This window comes from Trichosporon asahii (genome assembly GCF_000293215.1).
Source record: "Trichosporon asahii var. asahii CBS 2479 unplaced genomic scaffold scaffold00075, whole genome shotgun sequence".
In the NCBI taxonomy this organism is placed as follows: Eukaryota; Fungi; Basidiomycota; class Tremellomycetes; order Trichosporonales; family Trichosporonaceae; genus Trichosporon; species Trichosporon asahii.
In genome coordinates this window covers 2,067,790-2,094,157 of record NW_014040850.1, presented here as the reverse complement: position 1 = coordinate 2,094,157, position 26,368 = coordinate 2,067,790, and the positions used below count along the sequence as shown (strand labels likewise).

Sequence of the window (26,368 nt, the reverse complement as noted above, 5' to 3'; positions counted from 1 at the left end):
TCGCACCTTAACTTTACTCGACCCAGCACATCGTACTCCCATCAGTCCACTGTCCCATAGGTCGGTTCCGTTATTCCAGGCTCGACTGCCGACACTTTGCACCTGAGAGCGCCGCCCGACAGGTGCACCCATTACGACGTTGGTCGCCCCCGTCACCCCGGGCTCATGCTCACAGACTTGCTCAAGGACATCAAACGTGAGTTGGCCCTAACATTCGACCTCCAGCCGTTGTGGGCTACCCAGCTGGAGCAGTGTATCCCGTGAGGGGCTGATACCTGCAATGCGGTGAGAAGTCAGTTTACTGCCAGTGCAGCTGCGCCAACACTCAGGCTGGGGTCAGCCTCAGTTTCTGGCTTTAAGGACGCTCCGTTGCACATGCACATGTTGGGCGGGGTGTGTGTGGGGTTACATGCGTGTGTGGGCCGGACTTGTGAGTGGGTGGGACACGCCAGGCGCGCAGGCGCCAGGCTCGACGCGGTGTGCCTCGCGCGTCCGATCACGTACCCCCTCCCCCTCCCCCTTCCATTGACCCTCACCTCCCTATCGTCCCTCAGGCCTCTCGTCCCTCACACCCGTCGACCCCCATCCCTCATCGATCCATCCCTGCTTCTCTGCCTTCGTTTGTCACAAGTGTCCTTTAGGGCTCGGCCCAATCAGTTATCGTCCTGCGACCTGCTTTCAGTCCGCTGGACCACCACACGCGTAGTGGCCACCGTAGACCCGCAGACGACGCCGTTCCATCACAGGGCCGTAGGCCAGGGTCGCCATCCTCCCTCAGGTCACTATCCAGTCCTCCATCCGGCCCCTCACTGGCCACCTCCGGTCAGCTTCATTATTCCAGTCCCATCCAATTCATCCACAGACTCCACACCGTTACCCATTCCTTGCTTCTCCATCACACCTCTCACGCCGTCGACGCCGCGGCCCCGCCATTGCCTTGTATTAACATCTAGCTTCATCACGGTCACTACCTCTCTCATCGCCATCCACGTCCCTCCTTTGACCCACCCATAACGCGCCTGTCGCCGCCCGCCGCCGCCGCCGCCGCCGACCTCAATAACACTCATGTGAGCTTGGCGCTCGTTATCCACCGCTGACGTTACAGGTCTGAGTCGTCGTCGTCGCGACCCGAGTCGCCCGCGGGTCCTCCGAAACGCATCGTATCCGGCTCGCTGAAGGATCGTATCGCCAAGTTCAACAACGCCGGCTCCTCGCCCCTTCTTCCGAACAATGATGGCTCTCATCCACACTCGTCCACACACACATCGTATGCTCGCGGTGGGCTGATCGGCAACCGGCTACCATCCCTGGACCCCAAGTCTGCTGGTATTGTCGGCAGTCCTGGCTTCCGTCGCGTCTCAGAAGGCAAAGGGATCATCGGGAACCGCATTCCTAGCAGCGGTGCGAGCGTCTCGAGCGCTGGCTCAGCGCCCGGATCCGTTGCTGGTAGCAGGGTGCCCGGCGCATCAGGCCGATCTGTGCGAAGCGCGTCACCAGCAGGCTCCGCGACATCCTCAGTCGCATCGGCATCTGCATCCGCCGCCTCTGGAACACTGGATTCGGCTTCCGTCGGCACGTCACTGTCTTCCTCGCCCGCCACTTCGCCGGGAGGCGGCTTCATGCCTCCGCAGTTGTTGGTGTCGACGCTGCCTGACGGTCATGAGCCTGGGACGATGACGCCCTCGTCCACACGAGCGGAGGCTGGCGAAGACGCCATTTCCATGCCTAGCACGCCGGTACCGACCGCTTCGTCCGAGCTGCCGCCGCCGGATTATGATCTCGTCCCTGGAAACCTGAAGCTCGCCGCTGGCGACGCTAAGGCCGGAGATGCCAGGAGCGTCTCGTCCGCCATGTCCGTCTCCAGCTCGCTTGTTTCACAGTACGACCCCGCATCCGAGGAAGGCCGCGAGGAAGGCGAGCGTCCGACGAACCTGAAGGACGTCAGTGAGGTTAGCACCCCTACTGGCACTCCTCGTCAAGCCTTACGTCAACTAGACAACGATAGCGTTGCCGGGTCCTCTCGTGGAGCACCTAGCGCCCCGCCTAGCGACACCGGGGACGTCGCCGATTTGCAGGACAAGCTCGATGCGTTGAATGTGGGCTCCGCGGCTGCTGCTGGGAGCAAGGATGAGTCCGCGGCTGCCCAGGAAGAGAAGGATACGCCGTCAGCAGACAGCCTAACCCCCGCTACTGTTGACGCAAGGTCTCCCCCGCCCCTTGCAGAGCAGATCACGCCCAACGCGACCGCCGACAATGCTTCCAAGGACACTTCGACGACCTCCGTCCCATCGGCGGAGAAGAGCAGCGCTGCTGACAGTCAAGCAGAGGCTCTCGAGGACTTGGCCAAGCGTGCAGATGCAGCCGCCGACAAACTGAAATCCGAAGCAGAAGGCAAGTCCTCTGCCACTCCGGGAAAGGCCGCCAACGACATTGAGACCATCAAGGATGATGATACGGCCAAGACCGTGGATCGGGACGCAACCCCGGAGGCACCCAAGGTCGCCATCTCGCCCGCACCCGAGAAAGAGGAAGACCAGGCTCCCGGCCCCACCGAGGCGATTGGACGCCGCAGCGAGGACACCATCATGCCTTCTGCATCATTAGGAAACCTGTCGACCTCCCCGAGCCAGGACGATGTCGCGTCCACCCCGCTCGCTATTCCGAAGGACAAGGACTCTTCCGACACTCCCTCCGTCATCGACCTCAGCAGCAGTCCGAAGCTGACCTCCGCCGACCGTGACTCGACTCCGGTTCCTCGTGATTCCACAACATCTCAGAGCGTCCTGGACCAAAACTCGGACCTGGTCAGTATGATCGCTGCTCCAACCGAGCGTCCTTTCTCTGATGACTTAAGCCAGTCGCAGATCGACAACTTTGAGGACGAGATGTCCAATCGCAGCAGTATGCCACCTGCGCGCGCCTCATCCGAGCTTGAGTTCCGGTATGAGGACCTGCACGAGCGCTTCGGCCCCGACGGAGCCAAGACCAACCCTAACACCAATTCTTCTCACTCGTTCACTCCCGCTGCGGCGGGGGCAGGCCGCAGCCGCCACTTCTGACTTTCGTGGCTCTACGTCGAAAACTGAGCAATCGAACAACCCGCTTGGCAATGTGGCTGCGTCGGCAGTCGACGAGAACGGTTTTCCCACCGTCCCCGCCACCGAACTAAAGACCAAGTCACCTATGCAAGTACACATTGAACCTTCGCCTTTCGGCCCCATCAGTGACGACGACGTTCCGGAGGAGAAGCCGGAGCCGACCAAGCCCGCCCGACCCGAATCTGGCACGCTTGGCTCCGGCCTCACAGCGCCTGTCTTAACTTTCGAAACGGTGAAGGAACCGACGACGGACAGGCGTACACCGGATTTCCCTGACGCCCCGAACAACACTCTCCCCAATACGCCAGGAGTTGTTACCCCTGTGCGATCTTCGACCCCGACCGCGAACGCGGCAGCGTCGACTATCTCGCCCAAAGCCTTCCCAAAGGTTCCGGATGAGGAGCACCCCTATGTCGGCGTCCACATCTCCCCCCACGCAAAGGGCACCGCCAGCCAGTTAAACCCGAAGACCCCGTTCCCGAGCGCGCCAGACGGTGGAACACCCCGTAGTGAGGCAGCTTCAGCGAGGACACCTTCCTTGCATGGCAGTCCGTCGAAAGGGTCTTCTGACGGCAGCACTCGATCCCTCGGGGTTGCCCCCAGAGGGCCCAAACGCCTGAGCTACCGGCCGCCCGAGCTCGATGACGAGGACCCGGGAGACTTTGAAGGTGGAGGTTGGGCTGTTGTGACGAAGTGGGAGCCGTGGAGGGGCAGCCCGCCCAGCGACCGCCCGAGTCGACAGAACAGCCTTGGACACGGCTTGCGGGAAGACGTGCCTCCGCCTGTACCGCCAAAGGATTAGTGGCTCTTGTCGGGATCTAGGCGGCTGAGCGCTATCAGCGCGAAGAGCAGCCCGTCGTGAAGCTTGATTGGGCGTTGTGTGCTTTTTCTTCTGGGAGTATCTGCTGTATGAGAGTAGCTTTGTTCACGTATCCGTAGCCTGGTCGTCGACTTTCCGAGGGAGACAAACCGATCGTAGCTCCGCAACCCTGTACCACATAAACCATGCAAAGATTTGTGAAAGCCAAGCCTCAGAAATAGTCTCCACCAACGACGACGCCTTGGCGCGGGGCGCCAACAGAGTGGAGGTAATGACTGCATGAACATCCTTCGCCTCCTGTGACGCACGAAGGAAGATAACGGGGAGAAAGACCGAAAAGATACCGAGCGATTTCCAACTCTGGCGCGCTATGGCGCAGAGATGGAGAACAGAGATGGTCCGGGTGTCTGGAATGCAGGGAAGGGAGGTGGGCAAGTGGCGGCGGCGAGCGACGACCGAGAAGCAGGAACCAACAGGCTGTCTCTATCCGGCATGTCGGTGACGATCCCCTCGCAGGCCTCCACCTGGGGATGTGGTGCCCAGCGTTGCCTCCACACGACGAGCGAGTGAGCGGCGTGCGCTTCATGCGCTTGATGGCCCTCCACACGATCGAAAATCCGTTTCGGACACCTTACTGGGTGAGCCTTGGGCGGAGCGCGTGCCGAAGAACCGAAGCGGCGGTGGAGGTCCACCGAATCTCTCACCAGGCAGACGGCGGCAGATGCCGGGTAAGCAACTCTGGCCGCGCCTAGCCGACATGCCGGCAATAGGTCGGATCAGATTGGCCGGGTGCGTACCCGGGGAGATTCTCCGCAGACCCGCCGCTGGCCGCCTGCGACTGCTATCAGCCCCCGCATGCCCAGCCAAGCCCTTCAGCCCAGCCATGCCAGCCAACAGGGGCAACCTGAGATCACATCAGCACAGTGCAGCGCACCCAAAGCCGCCGCAGTCAGCCGACCGAAGTTGAGCCGCCTCGGCACCACAGACATTAATATTGTCTTCCTCCATCCCTTTCCGCCCCTTCTCTGCCTTTCCAACTCTCCTTCACCTTCCCACAACTACCAAAATGACCAAGACCGTCGACGCCAAGGAGGTCGCGAAGCACAACTCGCCCGAGAATGTGAGCTTTAATCCTAGGGAACTTGAAACTAACAGCAACAGGGTGTCTGGATCGTCGTCCACGGTTAGTAGCGGTGGAGCTGGCGGCGAGGAAGGCAGGCGCACCAAAGCATTTTTGCCAGCTTCGACTACACATCTCCAGAGATAGCTGACAGACAGGCCACGTCTACGATGTGACTGACTTCGTCGATGTGAGTAGCTCCGTCGCTTCGCGAGGCACTACCGAACGGGGAGGCCACAGCAAGCTGGCGCTAGGAGTGGCTTGAAAGCTGACAGACAGGAGCATCCCGGAGGTGCCGAGATCATCCTGCAGTACGCCGGCAAGGACGCGACTGAGGAGTACGACGTGAGTGTTCCCGGATCTTGCAGTGTCCTCTGTCGCGACTGTGTCTTCCTCAAGGTGTGCTGGGCCGCAGCCGCAGCCCAATTAGCCGAGAGACCCCACAGTCTGCACCGATAGCTCAGAAACTGCCGCAAGCTAGAACTGTTACTGACCGCCAGCCCATCCACCCGCCCGAGGCCATCAAGGAGAACCTCGACCCGTCGAAGCACCTCGGCAAGCTCGTCGGCGAGCTCCCGGAGGAGAAGAAGGAGGCCCCTCCTGCTCCTGCCGCCGCTGCGCCTGCCCAGAACCAGGTCGTCGCCGCCGCTCCCGAGCCCTTCGAGAAGCCTCCTCTCGACCAGATCCTCTCGCTCCACGACTTCGAGGCCGTTGCCCGCGCTACCATGAACCGCAGGGCTTGGAACTACTACTCGTCTGGCGCCGATGATGAGATCACCATGGTACGTGGTTTCAGTTGCTTGCCGATATGTCGGAGCAGCCGGGCCGCTGTGGGTTATTAAGCTGACGTCCAGCGCGAGAACTACAACGCTTATCAGCGCGTCTGGTTCCGCCCGCGTGTGCTCCGCAACGTCGGCACGGTCGACTACTCGTCCAAGATCCTCGGCTTCCCCACCTCGATGCCTATTTACATCACCGCCACTGCCCTCGGAAAGCTGGGTCACAAGGACGGTGAGGTCAACCTCACCAAGGCTGCCCACAAGCACAATGTCATCCAGATGGTAAGCTGCTGCGTCCGCGCCTCCGAGCTGACATCAGATCCCCACTCTTGCTTCGTGCTCGTTCGACGAGATGGTTGACGCCGCCGCTCCGGGACAGGTTCAGTTCCTCCAGCTCTACGTCAACGCCGACCGCGCCCGTACGAAAAAGATCATTGCCCACGCTGCTCAGCGTGGCGTCAAGGCTCTCTTCATCACCGTCGACGCTCCCCAGCTCGGACGTCGCGAGAAGGACATGAGGACCAAGTTCGAGGGCGCCGCTTCCAACCAGCAGACCAAGGGAGGTGATAAGTTCAACCGTAACGAGGGTGCCGCCCGTGCCATCTCGTCGTTCATTGACCCCGCTCTCGCCTGGGAGCACATCCCCGAGCTCATCGAGGCCTCGGGTGACATGAAGATCATCCTCAAGGGTGTTCAGTGCTGGGAGGACGCCGTCATGGCTGCCGAGGCTGGTGTTGACGGTATCGTTCTATCGAACCACGGTGGTCGCCAGCTCGACTTTGCCCCCTCCCCCATCACCATTCTCCCCGAGGTTATGTCGGCGCTCAAGACGCGGGGCCTCATCGAGCGCCCGGGTCGCGCCAAGTTCGAGGTCTACGTCGACGGTGGTGTCCGCCGTGCGACCGACGTCCTCAAGGCCGTCGCCCTTGGCGCCACTGCCGTCGGTATCGGTCGACCGTTCCTGTACGCCATGTCGGCGTACGACGGCGTTCCGGGTGTCGACCGCGCGCTCCAGATCCTCAAGGACGAGTTTGAGATGAACATGCGCCTCATCGGCGCCCCGACGCTCGCCGACGTCACTGAGAACATGGTCGACACGCGCGCGCTCGGCTACCCCGCCCCGGGCAACACGGTGTACTCGTACAACTACGAGCAGATGCACCCGGTCGGGTACAAGGCCAAGCTGTAAAGTGTGTAAAAGTAGAAACGTAACGTCTATAGTTTGATCCGGGGTCTGCTTAGAGTGAATGCATATCTTGTTGTCTCCTGATTCTGGCTTACTCGTACGGTTCCTAGCCGTAGTAGTACTGTCCGCCGCTGGCGCCGGCGCCAGGTTGGCCAGGCTGCCCCGGCTGCTGGTGGGAGGGACCAGGCGACGATCCGCCATACATGTGCGGGCTCATGCCCATGCCCATGTTGTTCATGTTGTTCATGTTCATCTGGCCATAGTCGCCCATGTCCATATCCATGGAGCCCATGGAGCCCATGGACCCGAGACCCATACCCGCCATGGCCTGCTGCATCACCATCTGCTGCATCTGCAGCGGGTTGAAGCCTCCGCCGGCGTCCATCATCATCGGATTCAGCATCGGCGGCTGCAGGTGCGGCGAGCCAGGGAGCATGCCCATCCCGCCGCCCATCCCGCCCATGCCGCCGGCACCCATGCCTCCCATCCCCCCGCCCATCCCCCCGCCCATCGACAAGCCGCCCATGGCCATCATGGGGTTGAACGGCATCTGGCCCATTTGGCCCATACCCATTCCGCCCATCCCTCCCATGCCCATACCGCCCATCATGCCTTGACCGGGCTGGCCTGGCTGGCCAGGCTGTCCAGGCTGGCCAGATTGACCCGGCTGGCCCAGGTTCATCCCGCCCATGCCCATCTGCATCATGGGGTTGACGCCCATCTGGGCCATCTGCATTTGAGCCATCTGCGGTGCCATGCCTGCCAGCATTTGCTGCTGGAACAGCGCCTCCATCATGTTGTTGTCCGTCAGCGCGCCCATGCGCATGACGCCTGCGCCGCGCGGCGGACCATGGTGCTGATGCTGGTTGTGGTGTGGCGTGTTGTATCGGGGCTGCTGCTGCTGCCTGCGCTGCCCCGGGGTGCGACGCTGAGGCGATTTGGGGCGCAGAGCGTCGATTTCGGCACTGAAGGGCACGACGGGCTTGCCCTCATCTTTGCTGGGTAAGAGGGAGGGATAGGTGCTGGAGTCGAAGGGCTCGGCGTCAGAGTCCGAGGAAGGGCTCAGCTGCGCGCTGACCCAACCTCGTCGCGGCTTCGTACCGAAGAGCTCGAGACGGCGCGCACCGAGACAGAAGTTCTCGATAAGAGTGTAGAGGTATGGCGGTGTGCGCGTGTCGTCATCTCCGTCTGATGTCAGCTACCTGACCGAGCTACTCAGCTAAGGAACTCACCCTCTGGCTCCCACACGATCACATCCGTGTCAACGTTGCAGTGCACGAAGTACGCGTCCGTGCTTCGGCGTACCGTGCCGCGAATGCCCATCAGACAATGTTCTTTCTGGCTCGCGAATAGGCCATTCCCGTTCGCACCGGCGTTCCGCGGTACGGTCCTGTCGGTGCCTTCCCCGTCCACACTTCCGTCGACGCCATCACCGTCAACGCTCTCTTCGGAGCCAGATCCGCCACGATGCGATCGTCGGTTCGTCTTGACCCAGACAATGTCCTCGGCGCGCCTGAATCCCCAGCGTGCGAGACACTCGCGCCCACGCTCGAGGCCATCGCTGTCTCCTGTTCCGACCCAGAGGAAGACAAAACCTGGGTCCGCACTCAGCTGCCGGATCGGCAGGGCCGCGATCTCTGCCCACGACGCTGATGCGGGCGGGTGCAAGAGGATGACGTCGAAGTGCTGCGGTGCCAGCGATGAGAGGATAGAGGAAGGTGAGGCATCGGGCAGACTACAGACCAGCGGCGGGTGCGCTGATGCATTCACGTTCGCAGCCTTGAGATCCATGAGGCGGCGCAGAGCCGGGAATCTGTCGTTAGTTCAGCAATTCGCGGCCATTGGAACTGCGTCGACGATGACAACAGTCCAATCGAATGGAGGGAAGGGCGAGATGTACGTATGTGTTGGTGAGGGAACTCACTCCTCGCAGATCTCCTTGCTCCCAGCACCGAGAACATAGTTGCTCGGAAACTCTCCAGAGACACCGTAACGAGCCTCGTAGTCGTTCCTCACGGCCTCTTCAGCGGGGACGTAGTTTGTGACATTCGCCTTTGACTTGCCCTTGACGTCGCTCGTAGACGCCTCGGCGGCGGGATCGGCCGCATCACTCGCGGAGACGACGGTCGAGAGCTTCGGCTGCGGCTCGTACCGCGCTCCGATAACCTGGCGGCGGCGAGCTTGCCGCGCAAGTACGTCTTGAAGGTAATTCCTGTGCTCGACGAGCGCCATTGAGGACGTGGGGTGGATATTGGTGTGATGGGAGGAAGGAGGGAGGACTGTGTTTCAGGTGGCAACTGTGACGCGACCAGGTGGAGGTCGGATCGGCGTTCAGCTTGGCGGGAGATCCGGTACGAACGCCGGGACCTTCTTTCCGCTGGAATTCTGGAACCGACCCTCCGCGCATGACGAGATCTATTACTATGGGACATGTGGGGACACGAAGGATGTAGAACGCATTTGGCTGGTACTGGCCAGTGCAGATGTGAGCTTGAGAAGCTGGAGACAGAGCCTTGTGTGCGACAGTCGGCAGATGTGGTGCAGTCGACCCAGTTGTCATTTCCGCTAGCAAATGCATTAGGTAAGAAACACGATACAACAGCAATCTAACATCTATCGAAATACTTCATGCTATGCTTATCACCAATCAGAGGTGTCTCTAAGCCCGTTCTCATTCTCTGGTCTCACTCGAGCGCGACAACACGGCGCTTCGCCTTCTTCTTCTTTCCTCCAACAGTGCGCCGCGTCTTGGTAGTCTCGGCATCAGTGGACGTGGTCTCCGGGGGCGCCGGCGAGTCCTTAGCACCCTTTGCGTCCGGCGTCGGCGATATTGTGCTCGGCCGGTCCTGCACCGGAGACTTAGACTTCGGCTTCGCCCGTGTCGGGGAGCCAGGAGACTTGCTCCTTTCCTGGTCAATTGGCAGAGATGGCCGCCTCGGTCGGGGACTGAGCACCTTTGGCGGCGGCGCAGCCGCCGGCACCACCGGGTCCTCCCTCAGGTTCTGCCGGCGCACAGTGCGGCCGCGCTGACGCAAGATCTCCTCCATTTGGTTCTTCTCGGACCACGTCAATGGCGTATTGTCCAGCAAAACCTCCTTGCCCTCTGCTGCGAAAGCGGCCGAGATCTCCGCTCGGAACTCGCCACTCAAGGGGTTGCCCGCAACCCAGATCTCCGAGACCTGCGGGAGCACCGCCAGTCGACCCACTTCGCCCGGATCACTAATGTCGTTATGCCGCAGGTCTACGCGACGCAGGCCTGGGACGCGGTCGAGACCGACGAGGCAATCCATCCTGTTGTGGGACAGGTTCAGCGTCGCGATGTTGCCCAGGAACGTCTGCGCACTTCGCACGGACGAGATGACGTTATGCGACAGATCCAGCGAGATGAGGCTTGACAGGTGGGACAGGTCCGGTAGGTCGTTCAACAGATTGTGTGAGAGATCGAGGTGTGAGAGGTTCTGCAGCGGCAGCCGGGGGAAGGACAGCATCGAGACGTGATGCAGCGACAGGTGGCGCAAGTTGGGGAACCGCGCTTTCGAGTTGGTGTGGTCATCGTCGGCACCATTCGTTTGCGACGAGGCTTCAGCCGCATCTGTGCCCTTGCCGTTCGTCTTCGAGGCCTCATCGCTCTCGTCCGCTGAGTCTCCCTTGGGGGCCCTCCCCATTGCCTCTTCGCCGTCATTTGCCACGAGGAGCTCCACGATCCACTCATCCCCGTCTTCCACATCGTGAACCGTCAAGCTGTGAAGCACAGGGTTGATCGGAGACAGCACGCTACGCGGATCGAGGGACTCGAGCTCAAGTCTGATCGTCAGTCTCGTACAGCCCCTGAGACTCACGTCTGAAGGTTTCGGAACACGTCTAGTGGAACGCGCACGTCGATGCCGCCCAACTGTGTGTAGCCGCCGGCATCCATAAGCTCAGCAACCGGTGGATCAGTCGAGAATGGCGGATGCAGTAAGAGCCCCGGCAGTGTGTTGCAGATGGCGTACAGATCGAGTAGAATCTTATCTGATACGTCAGCTTGTATGTCGAAATAGGGTAGACTCACTTTCATCGATCTCCTTAGGTTTCCTAAACCAGCCTCCATCGACGACACTCATGCTCACGCTCCTCACGCTGCCGACCCAACTCCGCACACTCTCGACGTCGCCCTCTCCTCGGCGACTCCGTGAATCCGCCCTGGCACCCCTAGCGGCCACGGGCACTCCGGGAGGCACTGGAACGTCGGTTCGGCCAACGTGAGGCAGGTTCTGCGGCAAGCTCTGCCACCTAAGCAGCAGGTACAGCAGCTTGTCTGGCGGCAGTCGCAGAAGGACGGGGCGTGTGCGCGGGGCGGTCGGTGTACCGAATCCCAGAGTAAGCGGCACCTTGACACTCCGGGAGAGGGGAGCCGAGTTCGGGTCCAGCCCGAGGGTGAGGAGTGTGTAGCCTTGCTGTAACCATGTACCGTCCCGCTTGATAGGGGGAGCAAGCCGAGCGATGTTAATGCTGAGGTACTTGTGCAGCTTGAGGAGATATTGCTGGCCAGTGACGGGTTGGGGCTCGGGCGCAGGGCCTAGCCCCAAGGACGAGAGCCCACCCATGCTAAACATCGCGAGCGGTCTGTGAGGAGAGGCGATGCGGAATCTTCGCTGGGATCGGGTCGACAAGAGGTCTCGAGGTATTAAGAGCTTGGTAAAACAATGTACAAAGGCGATATCATCGGTCAGATGGTCTCATCTCCCCAAGCGACGCCCAACGTCACTGGTCCTGGGCAGTGCCTGGGCAATGACGGCGGCGGCCGGCGAAGCATCCGTGGGAAAGTGAGTTACAAAGCCAGATCGCCGTGCCGATCGGTCACTTAAACGCTCGCTTCACGACGACAAAGACAACACGCACCATCCTACTCTTTGTTCCGTCGACCCGCACAGCGACAGCGATACCGACAATGCAGAAGCGGACGTTGACTAAGGAGGTGGCAAGAGGAGCCGCTACATATAACCCGCTTGCAGCTCACCATTGTGACTAACAACGTTACTGACCATGCGTTCTATCGACCTCCGCATCAGCTTGTCGCTGATAGTAGCGACTGCCTCGTGCGGTGAGTGACGCGAAGGTGCAATCCGCCTTAATGCGATCTCTGACAGCAGTGTATCCGAAAGTTTGTTCTTCAACACACTGCATCGATGGCAGATCATCCTCAACCCGTGAGCCCTAATGGCGCGTCACTTGAGCTCATTTTCAGTCCTAGCAATCGATAACAACTCCACTCAACTACTTCCCGGATTATCATACTCTTCTTCTGAACACGGTATACCCAAGCCAGCATTCAACGGGACGGTGAACGAGACAGAATCCTCTCTCCATGTTTCTGAGCCAGCATTCCCTCTGTCCTTCGATATCGTGAACTACTCGGGGTCCGCTACTGTCCAGACTTCGCCACCCGGAAATTGGAGCAGCCTGTTTCTTCCCTCCGGTTGGCACGCTTCCTTAAGGTCGTTTCAAGTCCTTTCCGAATCGATCCCAGACCGCAGCCAGCTCGCAGAAGACTACGAAATCACGGGCTTCGTAAACTGTAAGATAAAGCGCCCACATGATTAGCTAACTTGCAGCGAATTGTGACCCTCCCTGTTCGTCTAAGGGTGTGTGTAGCGGCTCTGAGGAGGCCCGTTGTGTCTGCGATGCCGGATGGAGTGGTCCCGCCTGCGACAAATGCGCCGTAAATCACTTCGGCAAAGACTGCAGAGGTGGGTCTACGGCAGCGTTATGTGCTAACGGCCAGCTTGTCCGGCAGGGTGCTCGCTGTGTGATGACGGTCTGTCCGGTTCCGGTCTTTGTTTGGGTGCACTCAAGGACCCTAAAGGTGGGCTCCCCGTCGCTGAAAGTGTGACTGACCGCAGCCTGTAACTGCGCATATGGTACTTGCAAAGACAAAGGCGATTGCGAGTGTGCCCCCGGTCGCATCAGCAAGGGAGGCTCGCTGAAGTGTAATGCCTGCGCTGATGGCTTCTATGAGACGAAGGACAAGCAGTGCACTGGTAAGCGCCAACCTTGATGTTGACCTAACCGCAGAATGCCCACTCGGCTGCCTGAAGTGCGAGCTGAAGCCTGGCGATAACTCGCCAACTTGCACAACCTGCATAAAGGGCCTCGATCTGACAACCAAAATCCCAGCCACTTGCGAGGCTGCATATCCTTGTGGCAGGGGCACGTATTATGACAATGCTGCGAAGAAGTGTACCGCGTGAGTTGTGCCGAAGTCCAAAGCGAGCTGACAAAAGTTGCCACTTCTTCTGTCGCACTTGCACGGGCCCGGAGCTGACTGACTGTGTCGGTTGCGCTAGGCCCCGCGGATCTCTCGCCGGCACCTGTGTTTCGCTCGATGTCAGGACAGGCGTATGCAATGGAGCGGATCTCCACATAGGCCAGGGCTACGTGTACGACAACGACAATGGACAATGCAAATGTAAGAGTCCGGTAGCACTCCGCTAACGAACTTCGCAGCTTGTCCGCGAGGTTGCAAGGACTGCGTGATCCCTCAGTACACGGCTGCTGCCTATTTCGACACCCGCGTCTGCACTTCATGTCAAGACGGTTTCGCCATGAAGAATCGCACGTGTGTCACCGATTGCGGCAAGGGCTGGTACCTTTCTGCGGATTCGAACACTTGCTTATGTGAGATGGTCTCTGCAACTCATCAGCTAATGGAGCAGCGTGTGACCCGAAGTGCAGGACATGCGCTGGCAAAGCGGACTTCTGCCTGACCTGCGCGTCCGGCTCAGCTCTGAATGGGGCCTGTACCGACGAATGCCCTGGCAACACGTTTGTGGCCGATGGAAAGTGTACACGGTGCAGTCCCGACTGCGCAACGTGCTCTGGCGCTGGCGGCTCCAAGTGTCTCACCTGCCCCCGGGATCGGCCACTGCTCCGAGACGGCCGTTGCCTGCCCTCCTGTCCACAGGGCATGTATGCCGCTGGATCCAAGTGCGAGCCTTGCAATGACGGCTGCTCGACCTGCACGTCGGGAGCTTCATGTACCAGTTGCGCATCGGGCCACGTTCTAAGGGCAGGTGCTTGTGTCACTGTGCCGTGCCTCTTCGCCAACTCCTTCGGCATCTGCCTGAGTGGCTTCCTCGACACCAGTGCCGACTGTACTTCTAACACTCCTCCCTCGCCATCCTCAGCCACTCAGTTCAAGGCCCGATCTTCAAGCACAACGCTCGCTCCACTTGCCGCACTGGCCGTCCTTCCGCTTCTAGCTCTTCTGGCGTGGTACATCCGGCGCCAGCGTCGCGAAACTCGCAAGCGCACAGCAGAGTTCGCTGACCAGCTGGATAAACACGAAGTGAACAAGCGCTTGGACGTCCTTGCCGCTGACGAAGAGCTAGAGCGCAAGAAGCGTCGCGGCTTGAAAGACCTGTGGCTCAAGAACAAGGCTCGAGTCGCACTTCCTCGGTCTCACGAGGAAGGGCAAACCGGTCAGGAACAACGCTCTCCGCCTCTTGCCCAAGCGAGGCCCGAAGCTGTGCACATGCAGGACTTCTCGAAGAGGTCCTCATATTCCAATGAGATCGGGCAAGACCCCGCTTCTCTGGAGCCATCTCAGGGCTCCAATTTCCCTCCGCCCGTCAGCGCCCGTTGGCCAGGTATGAACGGGACTTCGATGGGAGCTCCCTCAACTGCTCCGAGCACGATCCCGCCCGAGGCGCCAAAGACAAGCCTGGACCTCACACACCTCTGGCCTAATCTGGCTTCGCGACCCAACGCCCTGTAGCTCAGACGACCCCATGCAGATCAGGCCGAGAAGCACCTGCCGCGGAGCATGGTCGGACGAAACGCTGACACAGATGCAGTGTTTCGGCCGTCTTACGACTGCCTCGGCTGCGGAACAACATTTCTGATCGGGCACACTGACAGCTGATTGGGTTTTCAACGTCGGCGTGGACCTGCAATTAAGATCTGAAGGTTCGGAACCGGTCTACTCCACCGCGTTTTCGGCGATGACACCGACGTATGGACGTCTGGGGCCGCACGAGACAGGGATCACAGTACCATGCGGATCACGAATGAGCAGCGTCGTAATAACGTTGTAACAGCGTGGGGAGCACTGCAGGCACCGGGCTGGCGCTTCGATGGCGCTTCGATCGGGCAACGTTTCGCTCTCGTTGGCTGCGATTCGTCTGCATGTTGTGGTCAGTCGACCCCCAATTCCTTAGTGCGTTTCTGGGAATGTGGTCCTGTGACTCCGCAGCCAGGATTAGAACTGCACCCGCTTGGCGAGTCCATATTTTCGGCCGATCAACTTTATCTGATAACGTACCGCGGTCCATGGCCTTCTGGGACGGTTTCCAGAGGAGCGATGGGGCTAGCTCGCTGACAGAGTCGAATAAAAGGCCTCACCCACTACGTGTGCAGAGGCATCCCGTTGCCCACTGACCGCCGGAGCTTCCTAACTCACCTCCGCAGCAATGAAAGTGCCGCTGCTGCTCCTGCTAGCGACACCCGCAATCGCGAAGACGATCACCACAACGGCCTTGTCGATACCCCGCGGCGAGTGTTTCCGCTACGCCTCCATCCCGCTGCAGCAGTTGAAATGGCCATGCGTCGACCCCACGCTGGACTACTGGGGGATGTACGCCGTATGCGACACATTCATGCTTTCGCTCACGGCTGCGATGCAAGCATACTGTCCGCGGGGCGAGTTCGACCACGCCTGGGACCGCATCAAGGATTGGGGCGAGGAAGCGAAGACAACGGCACCGATGCCTGACCGCGAGGCGCTGCTTGCCAAGCTGGCCCAGATCGGACCTCTACCGACGATCGACATCTTCGCACCTGGGCAGATGGGCAGTAATCAGACCAGACCGGTCATGATTACGAGGGAGGCGTACGATGTCGGCGAGCATACAGACGTAAGTGAAACGTGAGGTGAGGACTGACGAAAGGTCGGGTTCATGCGCATGATGTACTATGACAACTGCTTTGGGTGGGCCATGTTCCTTCTCATGGCCCTCATGGTGCTGATTGGAGTGACGAACCGGATCCACCATCTCCTGCGGAGGAGAATGTACGCCTTCGACCCCGAGGGACGACCATCGCACGGCTCTCGCCTGGGTACATGGTACGAGAAGCGTCTCGGCACCCCAGCATTCTGGGGCGAGCGTCATCTGCAAGCGACAGGCTGGGGCTTTCTCTCTGTCCCGACTCGCATCCAAGGTCTTCTCGTAAGTCACTACACGTGGACCTACTGACCCCAGATCTTCATCTACGTCGCACTGAACTTCATATTTTCATTCGTTGGCTACGACGTCTTCGAGAAGAATCTCTAGTGAGCAGGCCGCGCCGTTCAGCGCTGACGACACAGCTGGTATCAGGAGGAAGACCAGCAAATCGCCCGTTTCGTCGCCGACCGCACGGGCGTCATGTCGTTCTACAACATGGTTCTCCTCTGGGCTCTAGCGGGACGGAACGACGTTCTGATCTGGCTGACGGGATGGTCATTCCGTAAGTTTAATTCTTAGGCCACGCTGACCCGCAGAAAACATGAACCTGTTCCACCGCTGGACCGCACGTGTGGCGACGATCCAAGCAATTGTCCACTCTGCGTAAGTGCTGGGCTCTGCCGGGCTGACAGCAGGGCCTATACGTGGATCGAACGGGAAGAACTCGCCGAGTCGTTCAAGGCGCTGTACTGGGCCACTGGTGTCTTCGTACGTGACGATGAAGCGTTGAGCTGACCGAAGGGAACCGTGACGATGAGTATAATTCTACCGCTCTCTTTCCGTCCCGTTCGCGAGAGGGCTTACGAGATGTTCCTCGTCCTGCACATCCTACTCGCTGCTGCCACCCTCATCCTCATGTACTACCACGTCTTGGACTTTGGGTACCTGGCCTGGATCTGGGCGTGCGTTGGATTGTGGGCTTTCGACCGATTTGTCCGTCTCGTGCGCATCGCTCTGCTCTCGTACCGCACGCTTGGGGACGAGAACACCGTTGCGCGAATGACGGCTACCGGCGGCTTGATTCGAGTCAGCGTCCGCGCATCGGGACCGTTCAAGCCCAAGCCCGGGCAGTACTACTTTCTCTACGAACCGCGCAGCTTGACGCCCTGGGAGAACCACCCCTTCACGCTCGCCTCATGGAACACTACTGGCCGAGGTACGGAACTCGAGTTCCTTGTAGCTCCAATGAAAGGCTGGACGCGGCGGCTGCAGCGTCGTATCGACCGCGCAAACGGGCCAGCACGCATGCGTCTCCTTCTCGAAGGTCCGTACGGCCACGAAGCTGATTTGACGGGATTCGAACACGTCCTCCTCGTCGCTGGTGGGAGCGGCATCACAGGCGTCCTGCCGTACCTCTTTGCCTTGGGACAGAGTGAGCGGAAACGCAAGGTACACCTCGTTTGGGCGGCACGCACTGCCGAATATGCCGCCGACGTTCTCTCGAACGAGCTGATACCCGCGAAACGGGAACATGCTTCTCTTCAGCTCCACTTTACCCGCGATGCGGCCACGCCTGCTGAGCTCGTGAAGGTGATCAGCCAGACCGAGCCGTCCACTCCAACGGACAGCAGCGACAAGAGCGACAAGGACGACCAATCCAGCACCGACGCCACCGATGGCACATCTGCTAAGGCCAAGCCTCGCTCGGGATCGGCGATTTACACGTACCGACCCGAAATGCGCACCATGCTCGCTGAAGCTGTGGCTGACGTAGTCGGCGGGGAGCGATTGGCCGTACTCGTCTGCGGACCCTTTGCAATGTGTGATGACTTGCGCCAGGCCGTAGTTGACACCTATGGCCAGGGTCCTGGACAACTTCCGGCGGCACAGTTGTCGTACTTCGAGGAGGCGTTCGGGTGGTGACTGTGGTGACTCACCCACATTGCAACATCAGGAAAACAGTATGAGGGCAAAAGTAGTATACATCTCCATCAATCATGCAAAGGTTATTATAAGAGCTGTTACACTCGACACCGGCCACACGCTCCTGCTAGCCGGCGTCCCTCCTGTACCGATACAAACATGAGTGGGCGGAAATGCGTAGTGGTCGTTAAGCTGAAATAGAAATGTGCGGTGCAGCGATTTACGCGGAGAGAACTGCGAGCGCAATGCCGAGGACGACGGCGCCGACACCGGCTCTCCGCCTCAGCGGTGAGCTGGAGGTGGGCTGGCTGGAGGGGGCCAGAGTAGTGCTGCTGCTGGAGGTAGAGCTGGTGTCGGTGTCGTCATTCTTGACCTGCTCAACGTGGCCGTGGGTCAACTTCAACTTGCCGTCGTGGGGGACGATACCACCGCCGTGCACGGGGAGACTGCCGTCGCCGGTTGTGAGACCACTGGCACCGAGGCCGTGGTCCAAGGCGGACTCGGAAGGCATGGGAACGTGGGCAGCCTCTGAAGGGTACCACCAGGATCCACCGGTCAAACCGCCGGGGTTGAGGTCTCTGCGGACGGGCGCCATTGCTGAATGTGTCTTGGCTAGTTGTGTGGGTAGGGAGAAGCCTGAGGCTGTTGAGAGAAGTGGTGAAGATGAGAAGAGCTGTTGGTGGTGCTTCGAAATGTTGGTCACGGCTCGCTCTTATATGTTGCAACTATGGCGCCGTTGCAGAGCCACGGCCGCTCCGCCGCTCGCTCGGCTATGTCGAGGCCGCGCGCCGTGTGACGAGCTCGGCGCCGTCACCTGCTCGTTACCGTCGGCTGTAGAAGCACCTGTCAGGAATATCCTGAAGCGCTCCAGCGTGTCTGCCCATTCTGCTGGCGCATGGCTGGCCGTTTTCCGCCGGCACGGTCGGCAGGGCGGATGTAAGAGCTCGTTAGACTCTGAAACTGGATGTAGTGGAGATTGCGATAAGGGCGGGGAATTCTGGCTGGCGATACGGATGTTCTATCGGAAACAGCCTGGATATACCCCAAAACCACGTTGAAAGGGTGAAGACGCCGCACCATATTGCTCCGCCTTCACCAAGTAAACATCGATGCCCACAATTGACCGCATCACACACGCTCGATCATTCCGGGTCACCTGCTTACTCTGGCTGACCTCATCCAGACGCGTGATGGATGTACCCGCCCCCCATTTCATTATCCTACCCTGGAAATCCATCACGTTCGTTCCCAATCCAGCGGTACATCCTTCGCCTAACAGGATATATCAGGAGCTTCACAGCGACGTTTCAGACAGCGCGACTACCTCCAGCATAACCAGCATGACGTGCGGCGCATTGTGGTCCGCCATCTCCGTATTGACGGGAACGCGGACTACGGCCGTAACTAATCCTCGCACCTGACCTACCGAGAGAAGAACGCATGATAGTTTGCAGATATCCACTCTGGATACGGAGCCTGCCGAACACACATTTCGATATGTGTACATCCGAGCGCCGAGCCGGTCGCAAATGGAAGCCCAGATCGCTGTGACGCATCGCATCCAGCAAGAGGAAGCATGGGGCCTCGCATTAACTTGCAATACTAGCACTACGAACTCCATCACGATTACAACGAACAAACTTATGACGATACTGGAGGAGGTGGAATCTAGCTGAGGAGCGCAGCCACAGCCACGCCAAGCACCAGCGCGGCGGCGCTCGCACGCTTCTTGGTGCCGGCACCGGTCGGGGCGGAGACCGAGGGACTGGCTGACGCGCCGGACGTCGCGCTGCCGTGGCCAGTACCAGATCCTGCGCCGGCGCCGCCGGTGTGCGTGGGTGACACGGACTCAGTTCCAGACATGCCGCTAACGCTGGGACTTGCGTTACCGCCAGACTGGGTGCCAGCGCTGGGCGAGGCCTCGGCGCTGGTGGTGGGAGAGGTGATGGCCGACTCGGAACCAGACACAGACGTCTCGGAGGTCATGGCCGAGCCAGACTCAGAGCCAGACACGGACGTCTCAGAGGTCACGGCCGAGCCGGACTCGGAGCCCGAGACCGAGGGCGACGCTGAGCTTGTCTCGGAAGGCTCGCTGATGCTGGTGGTCTCGGTGCCCGTCGGCTCGGTGGGAGCGGAAGTCGCCGTGCCGGCGTCGGTCGTCTCCTGGCGCTTGACGAGGACGCCGTCGCAGATGCTGTCGCCGGCACAGGCTTGGAAGGCCCAGGCGGCGTTTACGGCGCATGAGGAGCCGAAGAGCGTGCCGCCCGCCACGACGCAGCAGGCTGCGAGAAGCGCGGGGTCGGTGGCAGTGCAGGAAATGGACATGATGTTGAAGTAGAAGAGCAAGCGGGGGCAGGTGCACTCTTCGGCGAGCAGTGTAGGCCGTTATATAAGTGAGAGCCTCAGCAGTTCCCACGCCTTCCGCAGCCGCATCGGTATGCTCGTCGCCCGTTTGTCTTAGCATGAGATCAGCATGCAGCCCGCACATCATGATGATGCCAGGCAGTCACCCATGTTGCAGAGCAGAGAAGCTTGGTATACCTCGTCCAGGAACCCGATCACGAGCCGCAGATCGATTCCGGCACTCGGCCTCAGGACTTATGCCGCCGGTTCGAGACATGAATGCTCGGCTGCAAGCTGCGCAGTCGCTGTTGCCATGCAGAGATGTCTTGGTCGACCTCAGCCTCCTCGTCATCTTGGGCTGCACTGACGTGGTCTGGCCTGAGAGTAGGCCGGATGCATACGCAAACATGCATACAGAACCCTACATTCTTCACTTCGTCGAACGTCACTGGTCTGACATGACTTGACCGAGAACACGGTCTAAGCGCAGTCGTGAGAAGCTCAGCATGTGAGAGCCGCAACGGCTGCCGAGAGGAGAAGGAGAGCGCCGACGTTCATGCTCGCCGTCTTCCCGGCAGCGCTCTTCTTCCTGCCGCTCGCCGACGGCTTGGCAGAACCAGAGGCGGAGTGAGAGCCCGATGCCTGGGGCTTAGTCTGAGCCGCCGACGTGGAGGGGGCGTTGCCGACCGAACCCCCACTGTTAGCCTTGTGTGAAGCCGAGTGGCCAGCAGAGACAGAAGGCTTAGCGGACACTGCGGAGGATGCTGATAACTTATCAGTGACAGGGTGTTGCGATAAGGACTCACCATGATCCGTCGCTTGGCGTTTGTGTGGGCCGGGCCAGCAGGCGTCCCTGCAGGTGGCGTAGCCGTCCATCGCTCCAGGGGGGGCCTTGTCCCAACCACAGGTGATGTTGTTGTCCTGGTCTTGGTACTTGCCGCCATACTGGTGACAGCAGTCCTTTACACAGGGAGGGACGTCTGGGTGCCACCTGTCGCGGGCGGAGAGGTCTCGGCTGGAGAGGACTACGATGTTGGACTGGACCATAGCGTTAACTGTGTTAGACGACAAGTGAGAATGAAGCGACGGAGCGGAGCCTTATATGCATTCAACAGTGTCTATCGCCGGCGCCGAATGGGGCTCGGAAAGCATATTGACGAACGCGCTAGAGCCGTGCGCCGTCAGCTAACAGCACGGGCGGAGCGGTGATGTAGATGTGCCCGTACTTAGTGTGTTATTCACGAAGCGCATGCGGCAGTTGGATGACATTATTGGCTCGCCTTCAAGGCTCCCGGGTTCCTCTGATACAGCCCGCGGTAGTTCAGTGGGCAGTTTCGGCCTCAGCTCAATCGCCGATGGTGCACAGACAGGGTGTGGTTTGCAAAAGACAAGGGGGGCATTGGCTTACGGATAATGGTGAAAGGCCTGCATGCACGTTGACAACTCACGCCGTAAGCGCCACCATAGCAGCAACACATACGATGGCGACGCTTACTCCCCTTGCCGCACGGGGTGCGGCACTCTTCTTCTTACCACTGGCTGACGGCTGAGCGGAGCCAGAAGCTGAGTGGCTAACTGAGGCGCTGGCGACAGAGGCACCAGCCGCATCGCTAGTGCCGATGATTGAGGTGGCGGGCGCCGACCCCGTGACCGAGGACGAGTTAACAGGAGTCCCAGAGTGGCCAGCATCATGGGTCGAGTGTGAGCCAGGGTGCGTGTGCGAAGCATGGGACGCAGATTCAGAGTGCGAAGTGTGGGTACGTGTGTTCGAGCCGTGGTGGCTGACGGCAGAAGACGCGCTGCCAGAAGTGACGGAGCTGGGACCTTGAGAAGCCGAGACAGAGGCAGTCACCGAGGCAGCGATGGACGATGCGGCCGACACTGGAGCGTGAGCTGCCGAAGGCAGAGCTCACTTACAGGGACTGTCAGCCTGACGGGCACCAAGGCGCTTCTTGCTCGACGAGTCTGGACAGGCTTTAGTGCAAGTCCTCATGGCTGCGTCGGCCGCCGAACCCGCAATGACATGGCAGCCCTGAGGAGTCCGATCAATTGTACCGGGGATGCTGTTGCAGCATCGGACGATACAAGCTCGAAGATCCCTGTTTCCTCTCATGGCTGTGGTGAAGAGTGCTGTAGCGCTGTAGACTTGGGTGCTGTAGATTGGATGTCAGTAAAAAGAATCGAAAGTGTTGAGGCTCTAGTCAGCAGATATACTGCGCTTTCACGGATTTCCTTCGCCAGCACATGAGTGTCTAAAAGCATCCTCCTGACAAACCGCCGAACTTGCGGCGACATGTGGGGCTCACTGCTAGCATGGCACTGGTCGAGGCCAGTTCGGCGCTATGTCCGACCGGCTGTTTGAAACGGGTTGTCGCTGGTCTTAGTGTGCACAGGCTACGATGTCCAGATAGGATTCGTCCCAACGATATATCGGGATCTGCATCCCAATAGGATAGTATAGGATCAGTACCATATGAGGCTGTCGCTCTGGGTGTTCTTTTGGGATAGTATCAGTATCCATCACCATATCCCAACCATATCTTGATTGCAGGCGCTTCCAAAGCCACCAGGCAATGTGGCACTCGTCTCCTAGGTGTGGCACCGCTCCCACCAGCGTCTCAACATCCTCAAACATGCAGAAATCACTTGTTCAAGTGAGAATGTGGCACTGAGGACGTAGATTGTGGCACTATTGATGCATTACTTCGAGTTTCTCAAGAGTTCTTCTACAGGTGCTTACAGCTTCTTCTGCTGCTTCTGCTGCGCGATATAACGCCTAATGACTTCTTGGGCATCGCCCCACTCGTTTCCAGCGCGATAGTCATTGAGTAACAGCTGATCTGTGCCCACTTGCGCGCTGATAGTCTCTGGTAAGATGTTACCCATTCTTCTAGGATTGCAGACAGCTGCAGACGCAGAGAAAAGCCTCTCTGTGACTGCCTGAGCACCTAGCACGCTCAGGTAGCGCTGCGCAGCCTTGGAAAGCGTTGGAAAGAGGTGTGAGTTGACCTCCCACCACTTCAGAGCGTCCTGCTGAAGTCCCTGGCTCCCTGCCATCGAGCTTCTGTGATTGTATCGGTCGATTTCAGCCTCTACCACCATTGTAGGTGTCTGCTCTTCATCACTGTCATCGCCAAAGTCGAGGAACTGGGATGTAGGGGCTGTAGAGAGCGCCTCAGGCTTGTCGCTGTCGAGCTGCTGGGGCGTTTGAGCCTGTTCCTGGAAGATCTGCTCGCACACATCGATGAGCAGGCCTCTGACCTCGTTGGAGGACGTGCTCAAGTATCTGCTGTTCTTGCTGAAGAAGCGCAGGCGACACTGGGGGTTCAGTGCAGTTGCTATGAGCAGAGGACGACACTGCGAGGCCTGGGCAAGGTATCCTTCAGCCTTTCTGATTGCAGCACTGAGAGCGCAGACGATATCAGGCGCATCAGAGTACCTAGAGCGCATCGTTTTGAGGTGGAGGACAAGTTGGAGCCACATGTGAATCACCAGGCTGCCAGTCGGCTTGTTGCCCTCCATATCGCGCGTGAAGTCTCTGAGAGGCGCCAGGATCGATTGAAGTCGTTCTAGGGCCAAGTAGTCGGTGCCCTCTAGCCGAATGTCGTGCTTGGTGTAGTGTGAATGATGATTGAGCAGCATGAGGTGAATGGACTGCCTGTGCTCGAGCACTGACTCCCAGACTTCTACATCGTTGGCCCAACGGATCCCTGCCACTCTCTTCAATGCACGGCCGCCTGAGAGCTGTCGAAAGGCTGCCACAAGGTGAGAAGACCTCATGGTCATTCTGCAGAACTTGGTTGCCATTCTGGCCGCGTTTCCATGGGGGGTAGTGCTGGGAGAGGCTGTGTCCTGTTCTTCTTCACTATCGGCCTCCTGAGGTGCTTCCTCTTCGTCCCCTTCGTCGTCGAAGAAGCTTTCGGCCTCATGATCGAGTTGTGATAGCTCTTGCAAGTCCTCGGCCGGATCTCTGTCGTCCTGAGCTTCAGGCGCTTCCGATTCAGCCAGGGCATCGTTGATGAAGATGCTAGGTATGTCCAGCTGCTTGGGACGAAGAGCAGGGATGGTGCAGCCCAGGTTCTTCATGAAAACGAAGACGACGCGCCCTATGCAGTGGCAGGAGCACAGAACATGATCTTTCTGGTTGTTGAACTCGATGTAAGGTGTTTGGGCAAGTCGTTCAAGCATGGTGATGTTGTTTGAGGCGCCATCAGTCGTAATGGACAGCACCCGGCCCCCAAGTCGTCGAGATTGGATCCAGGCAGCGAGAGGCGCAGCCAGATTGACTCCGGTATGGCGTAGTCTCAAGGGTGTGAAGAATGCGAAGTCTGTGTGCAGTGTCCACTTCTCATCGACCCAGGCAACGTTCCCACCGGTGAAAGAGAGCTGGAACGTCAGCTCTGTCACACCTATACCCCACCTGGCCAGCTGCAGCGGTCCATACGTCTGTTTGAACACTGCACATGGTGTTTGCACGCTCGAATGAGGTGCTGGCAGCGTGCTGCAGGCTGCTGTGAAGGTCTCGCATGCTCCTAGCTAGCGTCTGGCGGCTTTGCACGATTGCTTGTGGGCATAGGTAGTTGAAGAGAGCGCGCCAAGCTGGGTGTTCGACGAGAGAGAAGGGAACTCTGCGCTTGTTAGCCTTCACCTGCAGTTGCTGACCTACCGACTGCTGATCACAGCGAGCGTCAAGAGCTTGTGGAAGATGGGGAGCTGGAACGGGGCTTGCAGGACCTGGGGCAGTGTCGGCTGGTCATCTGGCACTGCAGCAGTCAAGCTTGCAAGTTGTGGCAGCGTGGCATGAGGAAAGCGGCGCCCTGCGAGCGCTCTGGATGGGCAGACAGGTCTCCCTCCTTTGCCAGTTAGGTGTCCCTTCAGATTGTACTTCTGCAGCGTCAGGACTGATACTGATACTCGCTTACTCCTTTGAAAACAGCTCTGCAGAGAAGGCAGCGATGCAAGTCATCTGCAGCTCGCCCTGTAGCTTCGAAGAACACCATGTGGTGGGGCTTCTTCCTTTTCGGCCTTGGTAGCGCTTCCTCTTCGTCATCATCTTGAGAGAAGTCGATAACAGTGGATTGCAGCGAAGACAGCGACAGTGAAGGCCCCAGAGCTCTCGTTCCATTGAGAGGAGTACCATACCTATCGTCAGCAACTGCAGCTGCTCGTTCATCGACCCACAAGCTCTCTTGGGCGCTAGATTGAGGCGAGGGGCTTGTAGGCGGCCCTGGCGATTCCCCAGTGTTTGAGATGCGTGGGGCATCAAGTAGACCCCAGCCACGATAGCCAGGTAGGCCAAGAGGGTTCGCAGGAGACAAGGGGACAGCAACTGATGCCATAGGGTCCCTGGGGGGCTTGGAAGCGCGAGGGCTACGTCTTAGAGGGAGAGACAAAGGCTGCGACTCAGGAGTGCGACAGTTGCGAGCTGGAACTTGAAAGTGTCAGCGTTTTCAAGATCCTAGCTGTCTGCCCACCTTGTAGCTTCTCAGCTTCAGCTAGAGCAGTCGAGACCTCGCTGGGCAGTGTTCCTGCCACCTCCATAGCTTTATAGGCTGCGTTGGCGTCGTCTTCTGCCTCCAGAGCTTCGATGAGCAAGGCCAGATCGGTGTAGTTGGCTTGGGAGTCTAGCCACTCCTCTTGTGAAGCAGATAGCGATGACTGGGCTTGCAGAGCAGCTCGTTTCTCCTTGTCCTTGGCTGTGAGAGCTTGAAGAGCGTTCTTGAGCTGTTCAACGATTGCCATGGTTGTTAAGGTGCTTGTGTGTCAAGAAGAGAGAGGAGAGACGCATGGAAAAGTAGAAGTGCAGCAGGGGAGCGAAACGGCAGCTCATAGGCTCCTCAGCGCTGTCATGAAGGGTATACCACGTTGTCTGGGTGCACATTGCCAATGAGTGGCTAGGGAAGTGATATATCGACAATATATTGGTATGATTTGGTATCTAACCCATATCAGTATGGGATGGAGACATGCACGGGGTCCTGGAGTTGGTATCAATACCATACGGCGCCGAAATCGTCCAATATATTGGGATGGACATCGTAGGCACAGGTTTGTCTCTTCAAAACTTGGGCCCAGACTCATGCGGCCGGGTAACCGAGAGCTGTTGTCCACAAACGTGTGTTCATCTCGGCAGCCTTCACCTTGGAAAAATCCAAGGTTGTGACCTTGCAGATCT

The 26,368-nt window shown here is 59.1% G+C and overlaps 10 protein-coding genes across 10 annotated transcripts; 5 read left to right on the top strand and 5 right to left on the bottom strand.

Moving 5' to 3' along the window:
- Window positions 1–165: 165 nt before the first annotated feature.
- A1Q1_06400 (uncharacterized protein) lies at window positions 166–3,059 on the top strand (the record flags this gene model as incomplete). The annotated part of the gene is made up of 4 exons (XM_014321514.1): window positions 166–196; window positions 314–413; window positions 461–619; window positions 1,106–3,059. The coding sequence occupies 4 exons, from the start codon at window positions 166–168 to the stop codon at window positions 3,057–3,059; spliced, it is 2,244 nt and encodes a 747-aa protein (XP_014176989.1).
- Window positions 3,060–3,183: 124 nt separating this feature from the next.
- Window positions 3,184–3,900, top strand: A1Q1_06399 (uncharacterized protein; the record flags this gene model as incomplete). The annotated part of the gene is made up of 1 exon (XM_014321513.1): window positions 3,184–3,900. The coding sequence occupies one exon, from the start codon at window positions 3,184–3,186 to the stop codon at window positions 3,898–3,900; it is 717 nt and encodes a 238-aa protein (XP_014176988.1).
- A 1,084-nt stretch (window positions 3,901–4,984) lies between these two features.
- Window positions 4,985–7,006, top strand: A1Q1_06398 (uncharacterized protein; the record flags this gene model as incomplete). Its single annotated transcript, XM_014321512.1, has 5 exons — window positions 4,985–5,101; window positions 5,237–5,383; window positions 5,539–5,820; window positions 5,893–6,099; window positions 6,137–7,006. 5 exons carry the CDS (start codon window positions 4,985–4,987, stop codon window positions 7,004–7,006), a joined length of 1,623 nt encoding a protein of 540 aa, XP_014176987.1.
- Window positions 7,007–7,109: 103 nt separating this feature from the next.
- On the bottom strand, window positions 7,110–9,235 carry A1Q1_06397 (transcription regulator; the record flags this gene model as incomplete). Its single annotated transcript, XM_014321511.1, has 3 exons — window positions 7,110–8,191; window positions 8,236–8,816; window positions 8,928–9,235. 3 exons carry the CDS (start codon window positions 9,233–9,235, stop codon window positions 7,110–7,112), a joined length of 1,971 nt encoding a protein of 656 aa, XP_014176986.1.
- A 452-nt stretch (window positions 9,236–9,687) lies between these two features.
- On the bottom strand, window positions 9,688–11,589 carry A1Q1_06396 (uncharacterized protein; the record flags this gene model as incomplete). Its single annotated transcript, XM_014321510.1, has 3 exons — window positions 9,688–10,777; window positions 10,843–11,014; window positions 11,055–11,589. The coding sequence occupies 3 exons, from the start codon at window positions 11,587–11,589 to the stop codon at window positions 9,688–9,690; spliced, it is 1,797 nt and encodes a 598-aa protein (XP_014176985.1).
- A 2,360-nt stretch (window positions 11,590–13,949) lies between these two features.
- Window positions 13,950–14,759, top strand: A1Q1_06395 (uncharacterized protein; the record flags this gene model as incomplete). The annotated part of the gene is made up of 1 exon (XM_014321509.1): window positions 13,950–14,759. The coding sequence occupies one exon, from the start codon at window positions 13,950–13,952 to the stop codon at window positions 14,757–14,759; it is 810 nt and encodes a 269-aa protein (XP_014176984.1).
- Window positions 14,760–16,740: 1,981 nt separating this feature from the next.
- On the top strand, window positions 16,741–17,850 carry A1Q1_06394 (ferric-chelate reductase; the record flags this gene model as incomplete). Its single annotated transcript, XM_014321508.1, has 1 exon — window positions 16,741–17,850. One exon carries the CDS (start codon window positions 16,741–16,743, stop codon window positions 17,848–17,850), a length of 1,110 nt encoding a protein of 369 aa, XP_014176983.1.
- Window positions 17,851–18,070: 220 nt separating this feature from the next.
- Window positions 18,071–18,445, bottom strand: A1Q1_06393 (uncharacterized protein; the record flags this gene model as incomplete). The annotated part of the gene is made up of 1 exon (XM_014321507.1): window positions 18,071–18,445. The coding sequence occupies one exon, from the start codon at window positions 18,443–18,445 to the stop codon at window positions 18,071–18,073; it is 375 nt and encodes a 124-aa protein (XP_014176982.1).
- A 1,073-nt stretch (window positions 18,446–19,518) lies between these two features.
- Window positions 19,519–20,175, bottom strand: A1Q1_06392 (uncharacterized protein; the record flags this gene model as incomplete). The annotated part of the gene is made up of 1 exon (XM_014321506.1): window positions 19,519–20,175. One exon carries the CDS (start codon window positions 20,173–20,175, stop codon window positions 19,519–19,521), a length of 657 nt encoding a protein of 218 aa, XP_014176981.1.
- A 519-nt stretch (window positions 20,176–20,694) lies between these two features.
- On the bottom strand, window positions 20,695–25,935 carry A1Q1_06391 (uncharacterized protein; the record flags this gene model as incomplete). The annotated part of the gene is made up of 9 exons (XM_014321505.1): window positions 20,695–20,957; window positions 21,000–21,231; window positions 21,674–22,017; window positions 22,111–22,346; window positions 22,934–24,579; window positions 24,638–24,821; window positions 24,860–25,065; window positions 25,116–25,618; window positions 25,668–25,935. The coding sequence occupies 9 exons, from the start codon at window positions 25,933–25,935 to the stop codon at window positions 20,695–20,697; spliced, it is 3,882 nt and encodes a 1,293-aa protein (XP_014176980.1).
- Window positions 25,936–26,368: the final 433 nt, after the last annotated feature.